General features: G+C 45.8%; 2 protein-coding genes and 2 long non-coding RNA genes across 5 annotated transcripts in view; 2 read left to right on the forward strand and 2 right to left on the reverse strand.

Moving 5' to 3' along the window:
• Positions 1–840: 840 nt before the first annotated feature.
• LOC133505761 (uncharacterized) lies at positions 841–3,301 on the reverse strand. Its single transcript, XR_009796332.1, has 3 exons — positions 3,191–3,301; positions 1,977–2,172; positions 841–888 (listed from the first exon to the last, which is right to left on the reverse strand). It is a non-coding gene; the product is annotated as an uncharacterized LOC133505761 (long non-coding RNA).
• Positions 3,302–3,562: 261 nt separating this feature from the next.
• LOC133506716 (uncharacterized) lies at positions 3,563–6,858 on the reverse strand. 2 transcript variants are annotated; one of them, XM_061831127.1, is made up of 3 exons: positions 6,401–6,858; positions 5,844–6,161; positions 3,563–5,763 (listed from the first exon to the last, which is right to left on the reverse strand). In XM_061831127.1, the coding sequence occupies exons 2-3, from the start codon at positions 5,895–5,897 to the stop codon at positions 4,900–4,902; spliced, it is 918 nt and encodes a 305-aa protein (XP_061687111.1). In that variant the 5' UTR covers positions 5,898–6,161; positions 6,401–6,858; the 3' UTR covers positions 3,563–4,899. The 2 variants fall into 2 exon arrangements, with proteins under 2 accessions (XP_061687111.1, XP_061687112.1); XM_061831128.1 differs by having other exon boundaries at positions 5,844–6,858.
• A 72-nt stretch (positions 6,859–6,930) lies between these two features.
• Positions 6,931–10,079, forward strand: LOC133506717 (uncharacterized). The gene is made up of 3 exons (XR_009796585.1): positions 6,931–7,156; positions 7,536–7,781; positions 7,936–10,079. It is a non-coding gene; the product is annotated as an uncharacterized LOC133506717 (long non-coding RNA).
• Positions 10,080–10,952: 873 nt separating this feature from the next.
• The window catches only part of LOC133505703 (sphingosine kinase 1-like), a 36,271-nt gene continuing 21,599 nt past the window's right edge, over positions 10,953–25,624 (forward strand). The window contains 2 exon segments of the mRNA XM_061829052.1: positions 10,953–11,012; positions 11,014–11,446. Of these exon segments, the coding sequence (XP_061685036.1) occupies positions 10,953–11,012; positions 11,014–11,446 (493 nt within the window).

Genomic DNA, 25,624 nt, shown 5'->3' on the forward strand with positions numbered 1-25,624 from the left:
TTAGGCCTCAACATGCCGGGCAGAACCGAGCTCTACTGGAAGAGATGCAGCGTAATTAACCACAAGAATTTGAGAATGGAATACAGTGCCGTGTTTTGACATTTTTATATTGTTCCAACAGAGCAGAGATACTATACACCTGAGAGTATCTTTATGTGTTGCTGCTTTGTGTGTATTACTTTGGTTGGTTTTTCGAAGGAGATTTATAATTGCTGTATTCTGTTCATCTATTTTCTGTCCTACTTATCCTCACTTGGGTTGTAGGTGTGCTGGAGCCTATCTCAGCCATCTTTGGACGAGTAGCAGAGTACGCTCTGAACCGGTTTCCAGCCAATCGCAGGGCACATAGAAACAAACAAATGTTAACACTCTCAATCATACCTACAGATACTTTACAGTCTTCAAGTAACCTGCCATGGATGCTTATGGCATGCGGGGGGAAACTTACAGAGGCATAGGGAGAAAATGCAAACTCTAAACCAGTGAAGCCAGATTTTAATTCAGGTCCTCAGAATTATGGAGAGTCTTGCAGTGGCATGTGGTGCAGGCTTGGTATCACGCAGTGATGCAGTTGGTCAAGATGCTCTTTATGATACCCCTGTAGAACGACTACATGATCATGGCTCTGGCTCTTCTCGGTTTATGCAATAAGTAAAGGTCCCCAGTTATGTGGTCTCCCTGACACTTGGTGCTGCCGACCCTCTCGACCGTTCAAGGGATCATTCTGGGAGTGCACTCTCCTGAAGTCCAAAATAATCCCATCTTTGAGGAGCCCCGTGTTCAGGGTGATGGTGCTGGATGTGTTGCTGCCAACTCATACTGCCTGCAGTCTTCCTGTCTGTCAAAAGGTCCAGCAGCCAGTTGCACAGGGGTCGGGTACATCTTGGGCTGAGAAGGCCATAAACGCCAAATATTTTAAAATGTAATTCCAAAAAAGCCACACAATATTTTTAAAACTAAAGAAAGGGTATTCATGAATTTTATGTAAGACCAACACTTTAGGAGTACAATAAGTCCTTACATTTTTTGAAATAACACTAACTAAATAACACTGTTGATAACTAATGATGACAAAAGTACTTGTTACCATTGATGTGACTTCTTTGCTGATGGTATTGTCATCTGTTTCATACATCATTAAACTTCATGCAGCCTTTGAGACTTCAATCTATTATTCTTGAACGTACGTTGGTCTTAATGTTTTATGTTTTTTTTTTAACTCCAATCATAAAGTCCTTGCACTGGCTTCCAGTAAGCTTTAGAATAGATTTTAAAATCCTTCTACTAGTTAAATGATGAAAAATGCTTTAGGTCTTGAATGCCTGAAAGAAATGCTTATGGAATACAAACTCTGTCGAGCTCTGAGATCAACTGACTCAGGTCAAATAGTAGAGGGCTGACTCCAAAGCAAACATGATATTTAGACAACAAAAGAACAGAAGTGAAGTCACCCCCAAGTGTGAATGTTTTTAAATCTCGGTTGAAAACTGTTTTTTCCCCATAGTTTTTAGAGTATTTCCAATTTTAATGATATTTCTCAGCAGCACGGTGGATCAGCAGAAGTGTTGGCCTCACACTTCTGAGGTCCCGGGTTCAAGCACGCCTGTGTGGAGTTTGCATGTTCTCCCCGTCCCTGCATGTGTTTTCTCCTGGCACTCTGATTTCCTCCCACATCCCAAAAACATGCAACACGAAGTGGAGAGTCTAAATTGCCCCTTGGTGTGATTGCGAGTGTGGCTGTTTGTATTGGTGTGCCTTGCGATTGGCTGGCAACTAGTTCAGGGTGTACCCTGCCTCCTGCCCATTGACAGCTGGGATAGGCTCCAGAACTCCCACAACCCCCGTGAGGATAAGCGGCTAAGAAAATGGATGGATGCTTGGATGTTGTAATTTTTATTGTTTTTGTTCTCCCTGTTTTAAATGTTTAATTTCTTTGTTTTCTAATCCTTTTAATCATGTAAAGCACATTGTGTTACCTTGTGTATGAAATGTGCTATTTTTAAAACAATGCTTTGCTTTGCTTATTCATGGAAATGACAGTCATGCTTGTGTTTGCATGTTCCCCATTTTCTCGTTTCCGCCATTATAATGTGAGGCATAGAGTCCCATCTTTTCATGATTCTGCCTGTGACCTATTCGGATAGAGTCCGTTGCTCATTTCCTGAAGTGGACCTGAGAGAGGAAAACAAACATAGACAGTAAGTCATTGGAAACCACACCTTGCTCTTCTCATCTCGTCTCCAAAAGCACTACAGCCACCTTGGCAAAGCGTTCCCTTTTAACCAGCAGACGGTGTGTAGGCGGCCACATGTGGATGTCTTGGCGAGACTATTTTTGTTCCACCACACAGGTGGTCATGAATGGCTGCTTATCAAACTCTTGGTTGCACCGCAGGAGGCCGCCGCTTGCTCCAGCAGGGCAGATAGTGATAATAATATATATATTCATCAACTCTGTAGTAATTACAAACTAATCTGTATGCATTTAGTCCAAAAGTGATTAAAAAAAAAAGTATGTTGTCCATTGCTTTCTCTTCCTGTGGTTTCTTTACCCACACCCAAATAAGATTTTAATCACAAAACATGTTTCTCAAGTAAATGACAATACAGAGTTAACATTGTAGCTATCCCAAACCTCATCTTGCCACAGAGGCGATACTGGGGATTGTTTTCTAAAACCAGTAGAGTAAAACTCATCTACATATGTAATCATCTAGATCTGGAAACAACAATGTCAATCAATTTCCAAAAACTTGCAGATTCGGTTTGTTGAAGACTAGATAGTCCGTACGTGTGAATGTTATTGTTAATGGCTGTTTGTCAATCTGTGCCCTGCGATTGGCTGACGACCAGTCCAGTATGCGGATTGAGATGAGAAAATCCAAAAGTTTTCCAGCCGGATCCGTTTAGTTATCTCCTGTCATGCATTTAAACTATGACTCAGGATACCATTTTGTGTGATGGTTGATTTTAGAAGTTCTGACAACAAAGATTGGGAGTCACTGTTGCACAGAGAAAAGTTATTGCAGCAGGAGGCATCTTAAATCCTTATCGAGTTCAATTTTCTCTAGTGTTGATCGAAAATGGAAGGGTGGATGTACTTGGACTCTGTTTCTGTATTGTGCAGACACGGTATGCGAAAGTTCTCATCATTCAATGACATGCTTTTTCCAAGCTGCATAGTTCCATACCTTGAAAGTGGCGCTTTCTCCTGTAGCCGTTTGAAGTTTTCCCTTTCACAGCATCAAAGCCATTGTCAGGCTCTCTCTGGACTTGTGTCTGACGATAATGATACAAGGCTTGTGGCGTTGCTAATGAAAGTCAGCTGCTAGCCTTTCTTTTCTGTGAAAAAGTAGCTCTTCTTCTCATTGGAAAACAAATCATTTTCTGTGCCAAGCTGGAAAATGAATGATGAAAAATTAAATAATACTTGTTTTTGGATGACACCAACCCTCTTGGAATTCAAGCATTACTTTATTTACAGATTCATTGTTACATTGCCAAGAAGATTATTTCCTCAATATTCAAAATATAATAGAGGATATTTTTTTCACCTGTAACAACTGAGATTTTGATATGGCATTACATTATTATCAGTACTGTCTTGCAAACGTCATCAACGGACTCAAATGCAAAACACCTGTCACGGAAGAGCATTTGTTTGAAATAAATAAATTAAAAAATAAAACAAAATAAATAAGCATGCAACTAACTAACTAAAACTTTATACTGTTTTAGAATCTTGTCATGACAATAAAACCGAAACGGAAGATGACAATTTTTCTTAAATAACTTGCAATGACAAAAAAAAAGTCCACACCTCCCAGTAATCCGCTGGTGCCAGAGCCAAAACCTCTAGCGCAATTGTCCCATTGACTAGTGGCAATGAGCTCCAGATATCATGAGACTAAAACAGTTGATAAGGTTGGACAAAATAAGACTAGAGTGTTTTCTACGGAGTCTGTGAGTCCGCTTCATTCGCAATAACTTCCAGTCGATATTCTTTGAGTCGTCTCAATGTCTTTCCAGTATATCCACCCATCCATTTTCTGAGCCGCTTATCCTCACAAGGCCCGTGGGACTGCTGGAGCCTATTCCAGCTATTTTTGAGCAGGAGGAGGTGTACGCCTTGGATTAGTTGCCAGCCAACCGTTCCCTTTTAGTATAAGTGGTGTAAAAACCCAAAGGAAAAATCAAAAACACAAGCAGAGTTAATCCTTTGATGCTGACTGAGCTGACATCTAGTAAGGTGGCTGATGCATCACAAGTTGCTAAGCAACACTACAGTATATCCAGCAAGAGAGAAAGCACCAGAAAAAAGAAACCAAAAGAAAGGTCACATATAGAAACAACAAAAAATTAAATCAGGCTCAGTGCAAGAGAGAGGACAGGTCATGATGCTGGCTATGATTTTTCCATCTTCCAGACAGTAATGAACCAAACGTAACTCACCTTTGATGTTGAAGACCAAGAGAGGTGGAAAAGGTGCTTCCACTTCATACTTAATTAGAAGTACAGATACTACATGTGTCCTGTGTGGGTTTTCTCACACATCCCAAAAACATGCAACATTAATTGGAGACTAAATAGCCCTGAGGTGTGATTGTTGACTGTCTCCATGCGCCCTGCGATTGGCTGGCATCCAGTTCAAGGTGTGCCCCTGCCTCCTGCGGCCCTTGTGAGCATAAGCAGCTTAGAAAATGCCTGAATGGATGGATGTACTGGTTCTACTCCTGGACTTGAGTAAAAGTGAAAAACTACAAAATGTCTTTTTAACATCATGGAGGTTGGAGAAAGGTCTGTTCTGAATAAGTATGTAGTAGAAAGTTATGACAAATGAAATGGATGTTTTCGCTGGTCTAGATGCGGTTTACCGAGCACCCCCTCTGGAAGCAGGTGGTCAGATCCCCAGTTGTCGAAAGTGGCACTTGAGACGTGTAATGTCACCGATTGTGGGTCCGTCGCCATCTACTGGACAGGAACGTGAGGATGCCACTGAGCCGTCGCCATCCTCTGTTGCCGTCGAGGCAGGAACGGGGGGCAACCGTGTGCTAGTCGCCGACGAGGCAGGAACGGGGGGCGGCCGGGGGCCGGTCGCCGACGAAGCAGGAACGGGGGGCGGCCGGGGGCCGGTCGCCGACGAAGCAGGAGCGTTGACGGTCGCCACCGGTACTTCTGGACAGGAATGTGAGGCGGCTGGGGAACCCTCGCTGCCGTCTGCTGGACAGGAACATGAGGCGGCTGGGGAACCCTTGCCGCCATCTGCTGGACAGCAACATGAGGCGGCTGGGGCATCGTCATCGCCACCTCCTGGACGGGAACGTGTGGGCGTGCCAGTCGCCTTCGGAGCAGGAATGGGGGGGCGACCGCGGACCGAACACCGACGAAGCAGGAGCGTGGAGCGACTGCAGACCGGTTGCCACTGGTACTCCTGGACACGGACGAGAAGCGGCTGCGGAGACGTCGCCACCTCCTGGACAGCAACGTGAGGCGGTGGAGGATCGGTCTCCTTTGCCACGTGAGCTCTGCTCGGCAGCGGATCAGTGGCCACCGCCGCGTGAGCCTGCAGTGAAACAGCCATAACCACGACGTGGGCGTGGCGGATCCGTTCCCACTGCAACGTGCACTTGGCCCGGTAGCGGATCAGTGGCCACCGCAGCGTGAGCCTGCAGTGAAACAGCCAAATCTGCGGCGTGGGCGTGGCGAGGTGGTGGATCCGTTCCCACTGCAACGTGCGCTTGCCTTGGTAGCGGATCAGTTGCAACTGCAGCGTGAACGAGAGGAGGCAGAGAATCAGACAGCGTTGTCAGCATAACTCGGCTGGTTCTCTAATCCTTGCCGAACCTGGGCTGTGAGGACCGCCAGTTCGGCGCTCTGCCGCTCTATCTCCGCCCGCATTTCACTGTAGAACACCACGTGATTTAGCGGCCCCTCCTCCCTCTGGGCTGGAAGCTTCGCCACCAGCTGCGGGTCTGCCGGTTTAACCGTGAGGAGTGGGTGGACGAGGACGGCGTCTTTGTTGCCGTGCAGCAGGAGGCACAAGGGCGCGGCCGGCCTGTGCGTCTCCTCTGGCCGCCACGCGGAGGTCCCGGGTAGATGGCCAAGCGGGTTCCCACAAACGGATTGGGGAACTTGGACCTACCGGGCGACGACACTTGGGATCTGGAGACGCGGGGAGGTGAAACAAACTGACTGTGATTAACGATCAGGCGAAGAGATTCATAATTGAAATAATCTGAGTCGTAGTCAGCCAGCCGGTCATACAAATCAAGGTCCTCCTCATAGTCTGAAAAATCAGAGTCCAAAAGAATATGAGGTGCTGGACGGGTCATGGTTGGGACGTATTCATAGCTCGCCGGCGGAGCGTGTGACACGGAAGCAGAGGACGTCATGGAGCCTACCCGGATCGGACAGGCTTGGTCCTCCAGCAGTCGGTCTACCTTGCGTTGGTCCCGGCGGCACGGGGTCTTTCCTGGTGGGTCCTGTTTTGGCCAGATCGTTCTGTCACGACCCATCGAGACGGAGGTAGGACCCAAATGCAGGATTCGGGAGACGCAGGGGTAATTCGGGAAAAACGTTTATTGTTCGACAGTTGGGGTTCGGGCAGGCAGTCAGGTGCAGCAGCGGTAGTCAGGACGTCAGACGTAGAGAGCAGGTTCGCGTGCAGGCACGAGTCGGTACATGGGAGATCGATCAGGGAAGGCAGGAGTGTCAAGGGAGTCAGGCTTACGAGGTCGGTCTGAGAACAGGCATAGGTCGGTACACATGTGTTGTCGATCAGAGATACGGGAGTGCTGGAACAGACCATGAGTTGCAATGATCTGCCGCAAGACCAGTCATACCATGGTCCTATATACCCCGGGGGCCAATCAGCCAGCATGAGGTGCAGGTGTGCACCTCCCAATCAGCGCGACCGCGCGGGCACCCGCACAGCCAGGGTTGTACCGGCAGGATCATGACAGAGTTTCTCTGACTGATCACTTCGAACCGACCTGTTTCCAGACTTAGCAGAAAGCGTTGCATACACAAGTGTACTTAGGCAGCAGCTGAAACCAGTTGCAGTCCTGACTATTTTTCCTATGGGGACCTCAATTGGCAGCAAGAGAACTAAATCTCACAGCTGGCACGGTGCTGTGGTGAAGCTGTGCAGACAAGAAGTGAGCATTTCATTGTATATACCTTCGACTCTATTAGGGTTACTATGAACTTGGGGTTAGGAAAAAAGGACCCACACAGTAGTTCTCAGTACTGTCATCTGCACTTTTGGCTGTAAGCGAACAGACACTTGGGAAAGACTTTTTGTGCAGCGTGTTATAAGACGACCCGAGAGGCACACAATATATTGGAATACTACATCCTATGTAAAAGCTTGTGCCGTATCACTGAAATATCAATTAATATGTATTACGTATAGTCATGCTAAAAATATTGGCACCCCTGAGGTGTCATTATTTCTAGCCAGGGGTGTATAGAAAGATGTGCTTTTGACATACTATCACATCGACCAGGTGGTCACTGACTTTTTCTCTTTTACAGCTGCTACTTGGCTGCTTGTTATCATCACTGTCAGGTTCCAACCTTCTGATATCCTGAAACGTACAATTTGACAATGCCAACTACAGTCGGGTGCTCCTGTGCATGGGAATTGTCCTCCTCTGCATAATTCAGCACATTGCTCGCCATTTCATATCATGTGTAGTGTGCTATTGTTCAATTGCAATGTCACTTCTGGTAGTCCTTGTGGTGGATAGAGTAACCACACCGTGATGTCTTGCACTTCAGGTACGTTCTCAATACGCATAATAAAAACCTAATTTTTAGCAAAACTATAGTTGCCAACATGCTGGAAGTAATGTGAGTGTATTACATAACACATAATTGATGCAAATCTGAATTTTAACTGACCCCATAATATCTTTGTCTTCTGACCTCTAAGATGGCTGGCCAGAGCTGTGACCAAAGGGTGGAGGATGCCTGTCATGGCGGCAACCCCAAGCCCATTTGTGGACACTGACAGTGTTTGTTTACACACTTATGTCACGCGTAGGCCTCGGAGTAGTCAGACTCCATGTCATTCCGCCCGAAGAACCATCCGAATCTTCAACATTAATTACAGCCACAGGTTCAAATGTGTATGGAAGTGTTCCTCCATCTTTCTGATCAACCAATATCGCTATTTTTTCATCAGATGAGGATAAATACAAGAAATCACCGCTGGGCATAAATGGTGTCCCATGTAATCGAGCCTTTGTTGCGGCACGGTACACGTCACATCAGCGCACGCAGGTCGAAAATGGCAGCGACCCTGAAAAAGGTGGTGATTCCGTGTCAGTTGTCTGGCTGTTGACCAAGATGTCCCCTGGTTAGATCACAAGCTAGCTGGTGGCTAGCACTTTGCATCATGGCATTGAAAGCCCAGGAAATTCTATAATTTTGCTGTTCAAACATGTAGAGGCATGCAGGCATAAGTAAGATGGTATTTGATGACAGTCGATGACAGCATGGTTTCAGCACATTCAGCAGACACACTCAGCGTGTGTGAGAGTGAAGGGAAAGGATTAAATTTTCAAGTATTTGAAACCTCATTTTATATAATTTGATATGTTTTCCTGGGCGGCACGATGGATCAGCTGGGAAGCGTTGGCCTCGCAGTTCTGAGGTCCCGGGTTTGATCCCAGATCCGCCTGTGTGGAGTTTGCATGTTCTCTCCGTGCCTTCGTGAGTATTCTCCGAGCACTCCAGTTTCCTCCCACATCCCCAAATCATGCAACCTTAATTGGACACTGTAGATTGACCCTAGGTGTGATTGTGAGTGTTGCTGTTTGTCTCTATGTGGTCTGCGATTGGCTGGCAACCAGTTTAGGGGGTACCCTGCCTCCTCCCCGATGACAGCTGGGATAGGCTGCAGTACTCTCCGTGACCCTTGTGAGGATAAGCAGCTAAGAAAATGGATGGATGGAAAAATTGGTAGGGTTTTAACAACACATTCAGTGGCAAATTCAGAACACATTCATTTTCACTTTACAGTGATTTTAGCATGTACTGTATGTAATTAATGTTTCTCAGACTTGTAGGACAGTCAATAGTTTTAAAATATTATTTGGTATTAATATGACAAAAAGTGTACAACAAAAAATGACATGATGAACAGTTTAAATGTATTTTCCCTATTAACTGTCTCTTTGAGGTGCTTTAAAACACACTGCTTTATCTCTTGAATGAGAAGAAAAAGAAAATAGTAGATAAAAGTACTGAATAACTAGTCTAAACTCACTGTCACTGTGCTTTCTAACATTGCCACCTGTTGGTGTGAAAAAGTAACCGCTCCAATAGTTGTAATGGCACAAGACTACTGCCAAAAACTAAGGTTCGAAAGGTTCTTTTGGATACTAACAGTTGAAACAATTCTTTGTGCTTGTATATAGAGCCATTAATTACCCAATCCTTCTAGAACACACCATATTAGAAAGGCGATTCTTGGATATTGTTCTTAATATACAGTATGTTTATAGAAATGGGATTATTGTTATTATAGGATTATTATTTTACCTAAAATACAGAGGGGTCTATATTATATGATACCTTTAGATTTCATACTTTGTTTCTGTTATTTTGTTTCACATGTCCAGAGAATACTGGATTAAAATTCTGTCTCGTTCCATATTTCTGAAATCTATTCCATATTTTTTTGTTAGATATTTTGGAAAGCTACTGTACAATTTATCCTGTTTTGTTGCCGTACATAATGTGTAGAAGATGCTGTATAACATTTCTGTGTTGTTGTATAAAGCCACTGGCCCTGCAATGTTGTTGTTCTGTATTTCTGGAAACCGCATAAATATCCATCCATCCATCCATCCATTTTCTTTTCCACTTTTCCTCACAAGGGTCGCGGGGAGTGCTGGAGCCTATGCTTTACCAACTGAACCACCGTGCCGCCACTGCATAAATATAATACTGCATAAGTTGTAGGCTGTTTTGAGTGAAAGCTCTTATTTGCCTCAGAGGATAAAGGCCATCATGCAATTTAAAATACATCTTCTGCTCTTTCCATGAGATCACTCCCCCCAAACCGTGCACACAAACACACACACAATCAAGTGGAGGTTCTTCACTGTTGATTAAAAATATGCAGCAGGTCCACGACTATAAAACGTTTGATAACTACTGCTCTAAAGAACTCCATGTGGTACTAAACAGTATATAATCATGTACACGATATAACCCTAAAGAACCAATAATGTATAAATAGTGTACAGTGAAACTATACAGTATGAAACCTCAGTACTAGAACCAGGAGTGTGATATAGAACCTCTAAAACACTAAAATAATTTTTTTTACAGAATGCAAAATTATAGATAGATAGATAGATAGATAGATAGATAGATAGATAGATGAGGTTCAATTGCTGAAAGTTGAAACATTGGTCTTTATACCTCGATTTGGCGAATATAAATGAAAAATATTTATTTTATCATTGCCAATAGAGAGCTGACTTCGTTTACGCATTTAGTTTTTTAAATGTCATTAATTCTTTATTTGGCCCTAGTTTCATATTTTATGAAGCATTTCCAGATACCAGCCGCTGGAGGGTCCCACGTCACATTTTTTCTGCACTACTCCAGATTAAGTTGCGCGTGTAGCGCAGATAAAGTCACTTGTAAAGTTCACAAAATCCACCCACAACAACACTGACAAACAAGTCCATCGAGCCCTTACCAATCGAATAAAGGTATTTGACGCTGTTAACGTGGTTGTTTGTTGCTTCCTACAAACCCTAAATTGTTGCATTTGAGACAACAGTAATCAAGTGTGATAATCGCCTGTCTCCAGATATACGAAGAGCTTGCATATTGGCGAAATCGGCACTTATTTTGAAGTACCACCGGATACAGTATTAGTGACTCTGATTACAACTGATGGCTGTTGGACCGAGAGGTGGCAACTGTCAGATGTCCCGAAGTGTTCTCAGATGTCGCGGCGATGACGTGACGGTGAGGCCGCCACTGTGTCCCGGACCCCCGCGTCCAGGTCAGGATGGACTCTTGGAGAAGCGCACAACATGCAGGTCTCAACATAAACACGCTGTACGGAGAATTCACGTCCAGCGGTCACCGAAACGTCAGGTGCGCCGTCAGCCTGACCGACAGGGAGCTCGTCGTCCAGCGGCTCAGGTCAGCACCCGCGGGCCGGAGCCGAGTGGCTCTCAGCCTGAAGGACTGCGTGGGCTGCCGGGCGTACCGGGAAGGTGACAGCGCCGACCCGGCGGCTTACCTGGTGGCGTATTTCTACCCGCTCAAGCGACGCTGGGCGGGCACCGGGCTGTCCAGGCAGAGAGTGGAGCAGTGCTTCCGACTCGCCGCGCTCCAAGAGCCGTTGGCCAATCTCGAGGAGGCGCAAAAGTGGGCTCGCGCCGTCCGTGAGCGCTCGAACCGCCTTCGAGACGGTAAGAGACGCTGCGTTTGCTCACATTTGCCCCATTGCTGAACACATCACAAATTGAATGAACTCTGAGAATTGCTTTGTCTCAGAGGTTGTCAATTAACCGGCAATTATTTGGGGGGGCATTCTTGTGGTTGATGGTTCTCAATGACTCACATTCATATTTAGGAGTTCAGTGATACTGGCACCAATTTAGTGAAGTAGCTCAACAAGACATGGCACAACTCTGAAGAGTGGCTACCACATCTGAGTTGAGTTGCTTGTTTATAGTGAATTGATTGACCGATAAACCCGTTTAACGAAATGCAGATTATCGCCGCCGATAATCTGCATTTTAACCCATTGGCATTTGCTTTTTACCAGGACTTTTTTTTTTTAAATACTACATCTGATAGAGATCAATTTTATGGTGGGTACACCCCAGGGAACTATTTATTTATTTAAAACTTCAGTTAACTTCATAAGAAGTTTTCCCTTTTACTGCACATTTTTTGTTTTAACTTAACACAAAAACAAGTGTAAAATAAACATTACAGTTATAATGAGATTTAGCAAAGCAAATGTATTTGTATAGCGCATTTCATACACGAGGTAACTCGATGTGCTTTACATGATTAAAGGTATTTGAAAACAAAGAGATAAAACGTTTAAAATGACATAAACAATACAAATGACAAAATATTTTTAAAAAGACAATTAAAACCGCATACAGTGCAAGTAATATGATCAAAAAGTTGATATATTCTAAAAAGCATGAGAAAAAAAGAAGAGTTTTCAACCTGGATTTAAAAACATTCACACCTGGGGCTGACCTCACTTCTGTTGGCAACTTATTCCATTTGTGTGCAACATAATAGCTAAATGCTGCTTCACCGTGTTTGCTTTGGACTGCGCTCCACTATTTGACCTGAGTCAGTTGAGCTCAGAGCTCTACTTGGTTTGTATTCCATAAGCATTTCTTTCATGTATTCAGGACCTAAATCATTTATTGATTTATAGACCAGCAGCAGAACTTTAACATCTATTCTAAACCTGACTGGAAGCCAGTGCAAGGACTTTCAGATTGGAGTTATATGCTCTGAGCGGTATGTTTTGGTCAGAACGCGAGCTGCGGCATTCTGAATGAGCTGCAGCTGTTTAATACTGTTTTTTTTTTTTGGGTAGTCCAGTCAGAAGACCATTACAGTAGTCAAGTTTACTTGAGATAAAAGCATGAATGAGCTTTCATTTAAACTAGAAAACCTTTGGTAACTCTTTGTTCAATCTTTAATTTAACTTTATGAGACATTGTGGTGACCACGGAGAGGGAGGGGCAGGAGATGAAATAGTCCAAAGAAGTTGTTGACTTCAAAGGGAGTGGTTGGCTGTTTGAGGTGAAAACTGAGTTTGTATGTGGACAGGAAAGTGACACATCTGGTTCTTGTCTCCTCATCTTGTAATTTATCACATCTCCACAATATCCTGCCGGGCCAATTTAGTTATTAACCACCTCAACAACATGTCCCCACTGTGAATTGTGGTTCCCACATCTGCCATACAGTCAATCATTATTATTATATTGTATCTTATTTACCACATGTCCAGTAAATGTGTGACAGATATTGGCCTGCAGTCTTTGTTGGTGTTTAAAAGCAAATATTCTATATTCCAAGATGAAAAAGTAACCTTCAGCCTGTTCCAAACCTGAAAAGCAGTTTAATAAACATATACTCAGACATTTATACAAAGGTAAATGTTAGCGTTTGTGTTATTCAAAAATTTGAAGCCACTATTTTCCCTTTTACTGCAAATTTGTATCGGCTCTAAATATATGTGTTCAGCCACCTTGACTACTAATAATCGGTATGTATTGGCATTGGAAAAAAATTATATTAGACTGAATCTCTAAAGTGAACCCTGTTCATTGTGGGGGATATGTTTCAAACAGAGTGTAGATGAAAATCTGTGATACAGAAAGACTAAAAATACTTGAATCCAGGCTCAGGTCTTACTGTGTTGGGTCTCTTCACACATGCGTGGGTATTCTCTGGTACTCAGACTTCTCAATAAATTCCCCCCAACAAAACATGCTGGTGTGAACTAATTTAAAATATCCATAGGTGCAATTATATTAGCGTAAACGATTACTTGTGCCCTACAATTGGCTGGCGACCAATCCAGGGTGGACCCTACCTCTCGCCCAAAGTCAGTTGCAATGGGCTCCAGCTCACCTGCAACCCTCTCAAGGAAAAGTGCCAGAGAAAATGGTTGGATGAATGGATGGTCAAAAACAGTTTTTACCTATACCACATGTAAACAAACAGCAAATACAAAATGTAAAGAAAATACTGTTTGTATTTTAGTGTCTGTGGAAAGTATTTACCTTTACGAGGCGGGGCCTGATGGAGCGGCGTGTGATGTCTGTCAGCAGTTTGCTATGTGAGTGTCTGCGCATGAGCCAAAAAGACACTTGAGAAACCCGAGGTAATTAGTGTTTGTTAAATTCCTGAAATACTAACAAGTACAGTTAGTTCCGTCTGGAATGTTTCGGATGGCCACAGACAAGGAGTCCAAAACCAAGAGTCTAATATTCAAGTTTTCTGAAAGCATACGCAGTATGACAAATATCACTTGCACACTGTGACCAGATAGCAGCTCCCGGTTGGCACAGATGTTTTTATTTTGCTTTGTTTTTTTTACAATGCATGCTGCAATTTAATAGCGCATGTCTTTCTCAGAGGAGGAAATAGCAGACGTGAGAAAGACTTCAATGAAAAGGAATTGCAGTGATCGGACAGGTTTTGTACCCTGGGAAACACTGGAATCTTCTGTGCCTTCAAGTCGGCTTTGTTGTCAAGTAATGCACTCCACCCCACCCACTTTATTCACATTAGGCTTTTTTGAAACTGCAGCTTTAACCTTCTCTGGAGAATTGAGATGAGGGAGGCTTATAAGAATTGATTTTAACACTGACATCTTTGTGGTGCATAAAGGTGTTAATCAATGAGGGGTTTTTTTTCTTGCTGGGAAAAGGATTAAGTGGAATCAGAGAGTGTATCCACTTTACCTATTTCATCTGATAAAAAAAAACATGCAGTAGCAATTGGTTCTACTCTCTGTCTGTGCTCTCCATGATGTGTTAAGCCTGCTGAGGCCCATGCATACGTTTACATACTTTACATCCCATCTCACACATTAAAGCTTGACTGAGCAGCAGCTGGTGCTGCTGCTTTGCCGGGTATGGTCTCAGCACAATCTTTTTTTTTTTTTTTGTCAATAACAGGATTCAGCTCTGTTGCAGAAAACCTTATCATTGTTGTGATCCAGATAATGTCAACTGGCCCAAGAGGGTACTGATCAAATCAATCATTGGACCTGAAGCAATTGACCTGTGCTAGCCAAAAAGCAAAGAATCAACAGCACACTATCAGCTAAAAGGATTTGAGCTCCACCAACATTTAACACATCTCACAAGTCAGTGAGTCACTGTAGAAACTAAAAATGCTTCTTGATGACATCACCTATACATTTATTTTACACAATATAGCGAACTTCTACGTCACACCTCATCGTAAAATATAGATAGGCATACTGTAAGTTCTTGGAGTAGTCTAATGACAATTAATTCTGCTCTGCTCTGGAAATCATACAGAAATGATCATCTGATCATGCACCATTAAAAATGAACATTCAATATTTATTGTAGCTGTAAGAAAAACTAATTCTTCAAGCATCCCCACAAGCAGGCAGCATCATTATAAGGAACTCTCCAATGACAAAGCTCAGTAAAACCACTTGTGTGTAATTAAGTTCAATTATGAAAGTGAAATGTGACAATATTGTTTTGCTCTGAGAGCTTCTCTCGGAAAGTCCTTGATCAGGCATTATTTTTGGCTTACGGGTGGGGCATTTTTATTTAACTTGTCCCAAAACTTTTTGTTTGTTTCTTTGTTTTTTTTTGTGCACCTAATCGTGAGGCGATTGTTTCCAAAGTTGGGCCATGGACATGAGCCACATTCGTGTTTTACTGTATTGTGGCATTTTTATGGACTGCCACTCGTGTACGTGAAGTTTAGTTATCACCAAGAAGTACAATTTTGTTTAAATTGGTAGGTGATGTATGCATTACGTTAGTTTCCATAGTTTCCATGTTTACCCAAAACACTGAACATATCTGTAAAAACAAAGCTCGTCGTCGTCTTTTTAATTCAGCCGTATCCCAAGAACACACCAGAGGATGGCCACAGTAGCCACTTCTGTTTATTGTATTGCTTTAACCACCTCACCTCTGCATCTAAGGTGTAAAGACATGCAGAGGTCTGAAACCACATGGAGGCCCGCTGGCCTCATCCGTTGTACTTGGGGAAGGCCTATTGGTCATTGGCTGCTCTGTTAGAGGAAGGTGAACATTTTCATAAACCTAAACCACAATGCTTTAGAGTGACTATTAACTCAATAGTGATGTCTTTTTTGCGGGAAAGGCATGGACGCAGCACTCCAGGCTTACCTCAGTGTGATTATTCATTTATAAACTTGACCCAGCCTGAGTTAATGCTGCTATGTGTGCTCGACTGCTCACAATCTCGAACTTCCCTTCCTGCTATGGTTGTTGGGGCTTTACACCAGTGAGGAAGCCACCCATAACCATGTCAGTCAAAAGCTTCTGATGCAGAGAAGATCATGAAAATGACTGCAAGATAGTGGCTGCCCCCAAACTCCCTTTTCATAACTTCACCCACATATATGTGAAGACCTGGTGACTGATTCCTCTTTGTCACATGTGGTATGTATGTGTGAGAGTGTGAAGCTGTATAGACTGCACTGTAAAGAACAATCCATCCATCCATTATTGTAGCTGCTTATCCTCACAAGAGCGTTGGAGCTTATCCCATCTAACCTCAGGCGAATGGTAGACTACATTTTGATCAGTCGCAGGGCACACATATAGACACCGTCACTGAGTGGGAACTGAACCGAGTTCAACTAACACTACACCAAAGTCAAGCAAGTGTATTACTACACCATCAGTGATTTAGAGAAGATTTTGGTATTTCAACAAAAAACTGCACAATGAGATACTGTTCCAAGATGAGAAAGCCGTGACTCAGTGGATATAAAAGATGAGCGAAGAGGAACTGTGACAAGAGAGGACTGACATCAGATCAGACTTGATGTGGACCACAAAGAAATTGATTTCTTTTTCAAAGGTAAAGGGAAGACAAAAGCAACTTTTCTGTGAAATCCACTTTTTGGACCTTATCAAGATGATTTAAATCATTACTTATAAAATAAGTACTATATCCAGTATGACAGCAGGGCTCATTATTATTGGGTCTTTGGTCTGTGATTCACCTTCTCATGTGACGAAAGACTGAATGAATCCGTCAAGCCCTTCCTGTTACAATTGATCATGGACAGTTGCCTCAAGGTACTTGCTAAGGACTATATTTTCTCAAGTGGGTAAGGGTGAATTGGATTTTCTAGCTGCACAGATTCCTTTTAACTTCAATCTCTCATTTACACACCTTCATGCCAAATGCACACTCAATTCTGTGATTTTGTGAGTACAGTATACTGATTAACAAAATACATTGAGATGAAAACTTTGATCTGAAGACAGACCAATCACATTCCGGACTTCAAGCTAGTTTCAATGATCTAGAGCAACGGTCCCCAGCCACTCAAGGAAACCTACTCTTAAATTGATCAAAAGTCACGTGAGTCGGAGATTATATCGTTTCAGTGGTAATATTTATTGGGGAATTATTGTGCCGCTCGAACTGCGAGAAGAGATCCTGCTTCAACCATGTTCCCAGTCAGCATTAAAAAAAAAAAAAAATGAAGAAAAAAATATCATCCCAAAATGGGCCTGGCTTTCGGAAGAGAGGATCCACAGAATCCATTCTCCCACTAATTACACTTACAATCATAAAGGAGTAATTGTGACTTCTATTTTTAATCTTTTGTTGTTATTTGTTTCTATGCCAAGCAAGCCATCAAAAACTCTTCTTGAAACCAGATTTGGTGGTATTCCCTACAGAATAAAGTGTAAATTTGGGCGTAGCGCTGTACCGTGTACCAACAGGCCAGTGACACACTCGCATTCGCTGGTATGAGACATTTTCAAATTTAAATTGTCTTCAATGTGTGTTAAATGCTATTCACAACAATCCTAGTTTGCAGGACCTGAAACCAAATCACACCTCTTTAATGTTTGAGCATTCATTTCCAGCTCTGGCACAGTGTATGTGTCAGAAGTGTGGACGGGAGAATACAGACAGATAAAAAATGTGCACATCCAGGTGTGTAAAGAAGTTCTGCACGTACAGGAGATGATCAAACAACAAGACAAAAGAGAAGAAAGAACCCTATTACATTGTAGCTCAAAGACAATATCAATATATAAACAACAAACTCAACTGGATAAACATTTACCCGGTAGTTATTGTCAGGGAAAAGGTTCAGCACCACTACTTATGGTTATGGTTTCTTTACAGCGGCTAAGCCATGTTGGCTCACAGCGGCCTTATCTTAGAATGTTTTTCAAACTGACAAGGACTAAACTTGGCTACCGATATGATGTAGTTTTGAAATCGCCATACTGAAGATTCCGTGGTTACAGAGCATGTGTAAAGCCTGGGTGTCATCCCGAAAAACATTCTAAAATAGATATTGTAATGAAAAATAGATAACAGTATTCACTTCAATGTCTATACGAAAAAAAAAAAAGTGAGCGGAGAGTGCGTCATCCATGCACAAAGTTGTGCAATTTGGTGTCCTTCGACATCCAAGTGGTCGCCATATTAGTCACGTCATCTGTCCTTGACGTCATTGTCACTTCCGCCGTTGAAAACGCGCAGTGCCTGCTACTACGGAAGCCGAACAACAGAGATATTCGCATTTTTCTTTTCGAAAAGGACAACACCACACAACCGAATGAAGTTACCGGGGCAATATTACACTATTGTTTCGAGCCATATTCAGATGACATCCGATCTACTCCCGCGGCGGAGATGAGCCATCGCGGCTCATCGCAGCCGGCCGGTGTGGCTTATGACAGAGCCGAGCGGTGCTGCTTTAGTCACAGTCGAGCCGGGGCGCTTTATGCACGCACGCGATTGAGTAACGCATTCTTGGCTGGGTTCTTCAGAGCCGCCCCCGTCGCAAAGCCCGACGCGCAGCCTTCGCAGAAGCTGTGACCACCGGACGCAGCGCCTCAGCCCATGTGGCTGAGTTTTGGAGCCAGTGTTGGCATATAAGGAGAAGGTGGAGCTTAGCTATGTTGCTTTTAGGGGTATGTTCAAAGTCGCCGCAGTACTCGATGAACACTATCCAGACATTGTTGGCTGGGCGACGCGCACATCGACACTTTTCATACGCGGATCTTTTGTTACGTTATGAGAGAGACTGATTGCGTGGTCTGCCCCAAACTATTATTTTTTTTTTAGTAGCTGTATACACACCTACCTGTTATTTGGAACCCACGAAGCTCTCATCCTCTGCACCCGTGCAATCCATTTTTCACAATGAACAGGATCTCTTTCAAACTTATGAAGGGTAATTCCATTCTCCCGAGTGTTCACGCAATGTCCAGCAATGCCATGAGCCGGCATTTTGGCTAACACAAAGGAACAACGAGCTACCTTCCCTGAGGTAAAACTAATGGAAACAAACGAGTCCACTAGGGGGTGCCTCTGTCCTTTACGTTGTGGTGTTTACATAATTCACCCGCGGGACCTCGAGTTGGGGTGCGGGGTTCCGCACGGACTGTTTTTGTTGTTGCGCTTCCGGAGAAAAGGTTAACAGAGTTCCCGCCGTTATGCGAGTAGTGTTTTGATGTCGAACAATAAAGCAAGTTCTGTTCCTGTGTCCGACACTCCGCCTCCGACTCCTTTTCTCCGGCGCTACACTGGTGACCCCGACGTCAGTCCCGGCGTTTTCGAGACTGAAACGAACATGGCAACCCCCATCCTCAAATTGCCGGACTTTTGGGAGACGTCCGCGGCAGCGTGGTTCGCACAGACTGAGGCTCAGTTCGCCCTCCGCGGGATCTCAGATGATTCCACGCGTTACTACCACGTTGTCTCAGCACTCGGGAGCTCAATGGTGGCCAGAGCAGTGAACTTCATCACCTCTCCCCCGGCCCGAGATAAGTATGCTGGGATCAAGGCTCACCTTCTCAAGGTTTTTGAGCTTTCACGGCCGGAACGTGCCCGACGTCTGTTGGCTATTAATGGACTGGGGGACAGCAAACCTTCCGAACTCATGGAAATGATGCTAACCTGCTGGGCACGGAAGAGCCCAATTTCATTTTCATGGAACTGTTTCTCAGGCATATGCCACCGCATGTTCAGACGGCGCTCGCGAACAGTACTGTCACTGAGCCCCGGGCCCTGGCCGAGGAGGCCGACCGTTTCTTCCTGGCAACCCAGCGCTTCTCCCCTGAGATGCTGGCCGCGACGCGCAGTTACTCACCTTCGGGCGCGGGGGTGGCATCCAGCAGGGGCCCCTTCAGCACCGACGGCCGTGCTGGCACAGGCTTGTGGTACTTCCATGCCCGTTTCGGTGCGAAAGCTAAGAGGTGCCGCGCCCCTTGCAACTACGACGCGTCGGGAAACGCCAAAGCCCATGCTTCGCAGCGGCCGTGAGCGTGGGCGCGAAGAGCCGGCTGCTGTTCGTCAAGGACAACCTTTCCGGGCGCAAATTCCTTTGCGACACCGGCGCCCAGAGGAGCGTCCTGACGGCCACTGCGGAGGACGCCGCTGGCGCGACTCATGGGCCACCCCTACTGTCCGCTAATGGCTCCCCTATCCGCTTTTATGGCATGAGGACTGTGGACTTGTGTTTCGGGAGTCAGCGCTTCACATGGGACTTTGTCACTGCGGATGTCTCATTCCCTCTCCTCGGCGCTGATTTTTTTTTGTGCCCACGGGCTGCTGGTGGATGTTAAGAGGGGCCGTCTGGTGGATGCAATGACTTTTTCCACGGTCGCCTGCGTCCGCAATGAGGCGACTTATGGTGGTCTTTCCAGTTCGCTATCGGACGGCACCAAGTACCAACTCCTCCTTGGTGGGTTCCCTGGCTTGACACGGCCCACTTTCTCCTCTGCCACGACTAAACATGGGGTCGAGCACCACATTGAGACCAAGGGCCCCCTGATCCACGCGAGGGCCCGACGGCTTGATCCCGAGAAGCTAGCAGTCGCTAAGTCCGAGTTTGCCAACATGGAGCGTCTGGGCATCGTCCGCCGCTCGGATAGCCCGTGGGCCTCGCCACTACACATCGTCCCTAAACCGAGTGGTGGGTGGCGACCGTGTGGTGACTACCGCCGCCTTAACGACGCCACTACGCCCGACCGCTACCCTGTTCCACACATTCAGGACTTCTCAGCCCACCTGGCAGGCAAAATCTTGTTCTCTAAGGTCGACCTGGTGCGCGGGTATCACCAGGTTCCCGTGCACCCCTCAGACGTTCCCAAGACAGCTGTAATCACTCCGTTTGGACTGTTCGAGTTTCTGAGGATGGCGTTTGGTCTTAAAAACGCGGCACAATCTTTCCAGCATTTAATGGATTCTGTGCTCAGGGACTTGCCATTTGTGTTCGTCTATTTGGATGACATCCTCGTCGCCAGCTCCTCGGAGGATGAACATCTGATACACCTCCGCGACCTCTTCGCAAGACTTGAGCAGCATGGCCTGATCATCAACCCGGCGAAGTGTGTTTTCGGGGTGCCCTCTATCCAGTTCCTCGGGCACCCCATAGACAAGAACGGCGCCGCCCCCCTTCCGGCAAAGGTGGAGGCCGTCTCCGCTTTTCCCCGACCTCGCTCGGCTCGGGGCCTCCGGGAGTTCCTGGGGATGGTGACTTTCTACCACCGGTTCATCCGCCGGGCGGCCCACATCATGCGCCCGCTCTATGAGGCTCTTAAAGACAAGGCCCCCAACCGGGACGTTGAATGGACGGCCGAGAGGATGGAAGCCTTCGAGGCTACGAAGGCCGCACTGAGTCGTGCCGCTATGCTGGCCCACCCGACCCACGGGGCCCCTGTCGCTCTCACTACCGATGCATCGGACTACGCTGTTGGAGCCGTATTCGAACAGTGGGTCGGCGGCGCCTGGCAACCGCTTGCCTTTTTCAGCCGTCAGCTGGTCCCCAGGGAGCGCAAATACAGCACGTTCGATAGAGAGCTCCTCGGCCTCTGGCTGGCGATCCGCCACTTCCGCTCCCTATTGGAAGGCCGTGAGTTCACGGCATATGTGGACCATAAACCCCTCACTTTCGCCATGTCCAAGGTGGCCGAGCCGTGGTCCGCCCGCCAGCAACGCCAACTGTCGTTCATCTCTGAGTACACTACGGACATCCAACACATCGCCGGCAAATCCAATGTGGTCGCGGACTGCCTCTCCAGGGCGATCGTCGGCACTGTGCATCTGGGTCTCGACTACTCCCGCATGAGCGCAGACCAGGCCTCGGACCACGGGGTGGAGGCCCTCAAGACTTCTGACACGGGTTTGCGCCTGGAGGAAGTCGCGGTTGGTGACTCGGGCGTCAGGTTGCTGTGCGACCTCTCAGCAGACCAGCCTCGGCCGCTGGTCCCTGCAAACTGGCGAAGAGCTGTTTTTCGAGGCGGTCCACAACCTCTCCCACCCCGGAAGGAAACCGTCCGTGAGGCTGGTGGCCCAGAAGTTCGTGTGGCGCGGTCTCAAGAAAGATGTGCAGGCCTGGGTCGACTCGTGCGTGGCCTGTCAGCGGGCTAAGGTGCATCGCCACACAAAAGCCCCCTTGGAGCCCGTCACTGTCCCCGAGAGGAGGTTTGACCACGTCAACGTCGACTTGGTAGGTCCACTTCCTCCCTCGCACGGATTCACCTACTTGCTCACCATGGTGGACAGGACGACCCGCTGGCCCGAAGCCGTTCCCCTCTCCTCGACAACGTCGTCAGACGTGGGCCGGGCGTTCATCGGCACGTGGGTTGCACGCTTCGGGACACCGTGCGACCTTTCTTCAGATCGTGGCCCTCAGTTTACCTCTGAACTCTGGAACGCAGTCGCTGAGAGTTTGGGGGTCAAGCTGCACCGCACTACCGCCTATCACCCCCAGGCGAACGGTCTTTGCGAGCGGTTCCACCGCTCCATGAAAGCAGCCCTGCGTGCCGGCTTGACGGACGGCAACTGGTTGGATAAGCTCCCGTGGGTCATACTCGGCCTCAGGTGCGCCCCCAAGGAGGACCTGTTGTCCTCATCCGCCGAACTCGTCTACGGCCAGCCACTGCGGGTCCCCGGCGAATTCATCCCGGACGCCACAGCGCCCTGGTCCGCAGCCAGGCAACGGTCCTCCCTGCTGGAGGCCGCAAAAGGGTTCGCGCCGGTTCCCACGTCGCAACATGGCACCCCAGCTGCCCCGTCACCTGCGCTCTGCGGATTTTGTGTTTGTTCGTCATGACGCCCACCGTGGACCTCTCCGCCCCCCATACGACGGGCCGTTCAGGGTCCTGGAGCACGGGGATAAGAACCTGCTCGTGGACATTGGCGGCAGACCCGAGACTGTTTCCGTGGACAGGGTCAAACCCGCGCACCTGGACATTGCCCAGCCTTTGGGGTTGGCCCTCCCCCCGCGCCGGGGTCGTCCCCCTTTGCCCTGTGCCTGCCGGGGTACCCTTGACCCCGCCTGAGCCCTTGTCCCGTGACTCAATGGACAGTGCGGCCCCGCCCCCCTCGGCCCCTACAGTGCACACCCGCCGGGGTCGGGTCATCATCCCTCCACGGCACAAGGATTTTGACTATGGGTGAATTCTGGGGGGGCTTGTGTGGTGTTTACATAATTCACCCGCGGGACCTCGAGTTGGGGTGCGGGGTTCCGCACGGACTGTTTTTGTTGTTGCGCTTCCGGAGAAAAGGTTAACAGAGTTCCCGCCGTTATGCGAGTAGTGTTTTGATGTCGAACAATAAAGCAAGTTCTGTTCCTGTGTCCGACACTCCGCCTCCGACTCCTTTTCTCCGGCGCTACAACGTCACTTCCTGCTTCTTCTCAAAAACAAATCCCTCTAGAGGATTTTCATGGCGGGAGTTACAAAACGCTGTATACGTCAAAATTATGTTTTGTGGTGAAAAAACACATAGGACCATATTGGTTGTGGGTTTTTCCATTAATAATATACCAAAAATCATCCGTTTAACGACACTTGCACTTGAAGTTGAAGGTTGCAGTGCTCTCATGAGCTTTGTGACTTTCAGTTCCGTTCTGGGGCGGATGCATCTCTTCACAAGAAAGCCTTTGATAGAATACCAAGAGCTAAACAAAACTATCGAATTTGGATAAAAACCTCAGGATCTTGAACTCTCAGCCTATCTTAAAATAGAGATGCAAGCCAGCTAACCACCAGCACCTCCTCCTCCTCTTCATCCATCGCTCTTGCCACACCCTATGTGGTCTCATTCAGCAAAAATGAGTTTCTGTGCCCCCAAATCCTCCACATATTTTACAAGCAACACTATGGAAAACCACATGTACTGTATTTGCTGTTGTGGCTGGGCCACTCACGACATTTGTCCATCAGTGCAGTCTGTAATAAAACTTTAAATACAAAGGCTAAGCCAAAATTGAAATGTTCAAGAAAGGACAGTCTGAAAATATTGATTTTTTTAATAAAGTAGTTTCCTTATCAAATTAGCATGTGTTTAATTCAGTTATTGATTATGATGAAACATTGTTAGGGGAAAAAAATACGAGAAACATACAACGGGGAGGTTTAATTTAACAAGAAGAGGCAGAATATCAGAAAGAAAACCACATAGAACAAAATCAAATTTATTTTCACAATTCATTGAGGGGCATAATTATTTGGCCCCCTATCAAAACATTACTTCGTGCTCCTTTGTTGGCCAGTACAGTGATCAGACCTTGATCACCATGTTTGCACACGTTTTGGGGGAAATTTTGGATCAAGAATGGGCCTTGTCAAAATAAAGGTCAACCAGGATTTCACAATACTGATCAGGACAGGTTAAAAATTAAAACAACAACAACAAAAAGAACGATAGATTGATAGAGATCGAACGATCAATAGATATACCCTATAGAACCACAGTGTTTTAGTTATTAGGTAATCAATCTATATTTCTCATCATGCGGTGAAATGAGCTGTCCAATTTTTAGAGACACACCATCAAGCATCATGCATCCACCTTTTTGCCGGTGGGGATGGTGATCTTGGGGACACGGTCTGAATTTCTCTTCCTCCAACTATGATGAGACAATTTGATTTTTGTTCTCTATAATTTTCTGAATTATTCAGGTATTCCTTGGTAAGACCTCAGACATGGCCCTTGCTTTCTTGAGCAAGGGGACCTTACGTTTGTATCCATTACGGCATAGTGTGTTAATTTTTTTCTTTTTTTTTTTGTGACGGTGGTCGCAGCTGCCTTAAGATCATGAACAAGCGCCTCCTGTGTAGTTCTGGGCTGATGTCTAAACATTCTCACAACCATTGTACCCCATGAGATGAAATTTAAAATTTCAGACTGAGGGAGATCGATGGTCATTTTATGTTTCTTCCATTTTGTACTGAAAGCACCAACAGATCCTCCTTCTCACCCAGCCTCTTGCCAATGGTCTTGTAGCCCATTCCAACCTTTTCCAGGTCCACAATCATGTCCTCGATGTCCTTAGCAAGTTTTTTTTTGTCTGGCCCATGATGAAGAGATTGGTATCTGATCGATCGATTTTATAAACATATATTTTTATATGAGAAACCAGTTTAGATAGATTTTAGAGATAGATTAAATGTAGCTAAGGAGTTTAGATTAGTACTACTTTCTTGAAGTCAGAGGGCTTCCGTAGTCAGTGGGAACCAGATTTCTTGTTGTTGTTAGTAGGAGATCAAGTTCTTAGTTCACTCAGTGAAATTCAAATACATTTTTATCTTTATTTAAATGTGGCTTTCTGGATGTTTTTTTTTTAAATATATATTCTGTTTCTCGCTACATTAACATTATAGACCACTGATGTCTTTGTCAATGAGTGAACTTGGAAAATCAGTGAGGGATCAAATAATCATTTCCTGTAATATATGAAGGAAAACCTGCAAAATAATTTTGCTTAATGTTAGAGTTATCGTTAATATATGTGTGTATAATATGTAACTGTGTAAAATTAATGTGGAATAGCAATGTGCAAAAGATGACCAGAAATTTGAATATGGAAT

This window comes from Syngnathoides biaculeatus, chromosome 9 (genome assembly GCF_019802595.1).
Source record: "Syngnathoides biaculeatus isolate LvHL_M chromosome 9, ASM1980259v1, whole genome shotgun sequence".
Classification (NCBI taxonomy): domain Eukaryota; kingdom Metazoa; phylum Chordata; class Actinopteri; order Syngnathiformes; family Syngnathidae; genus Syngnathoides; species Syngnathoides biaculeatus.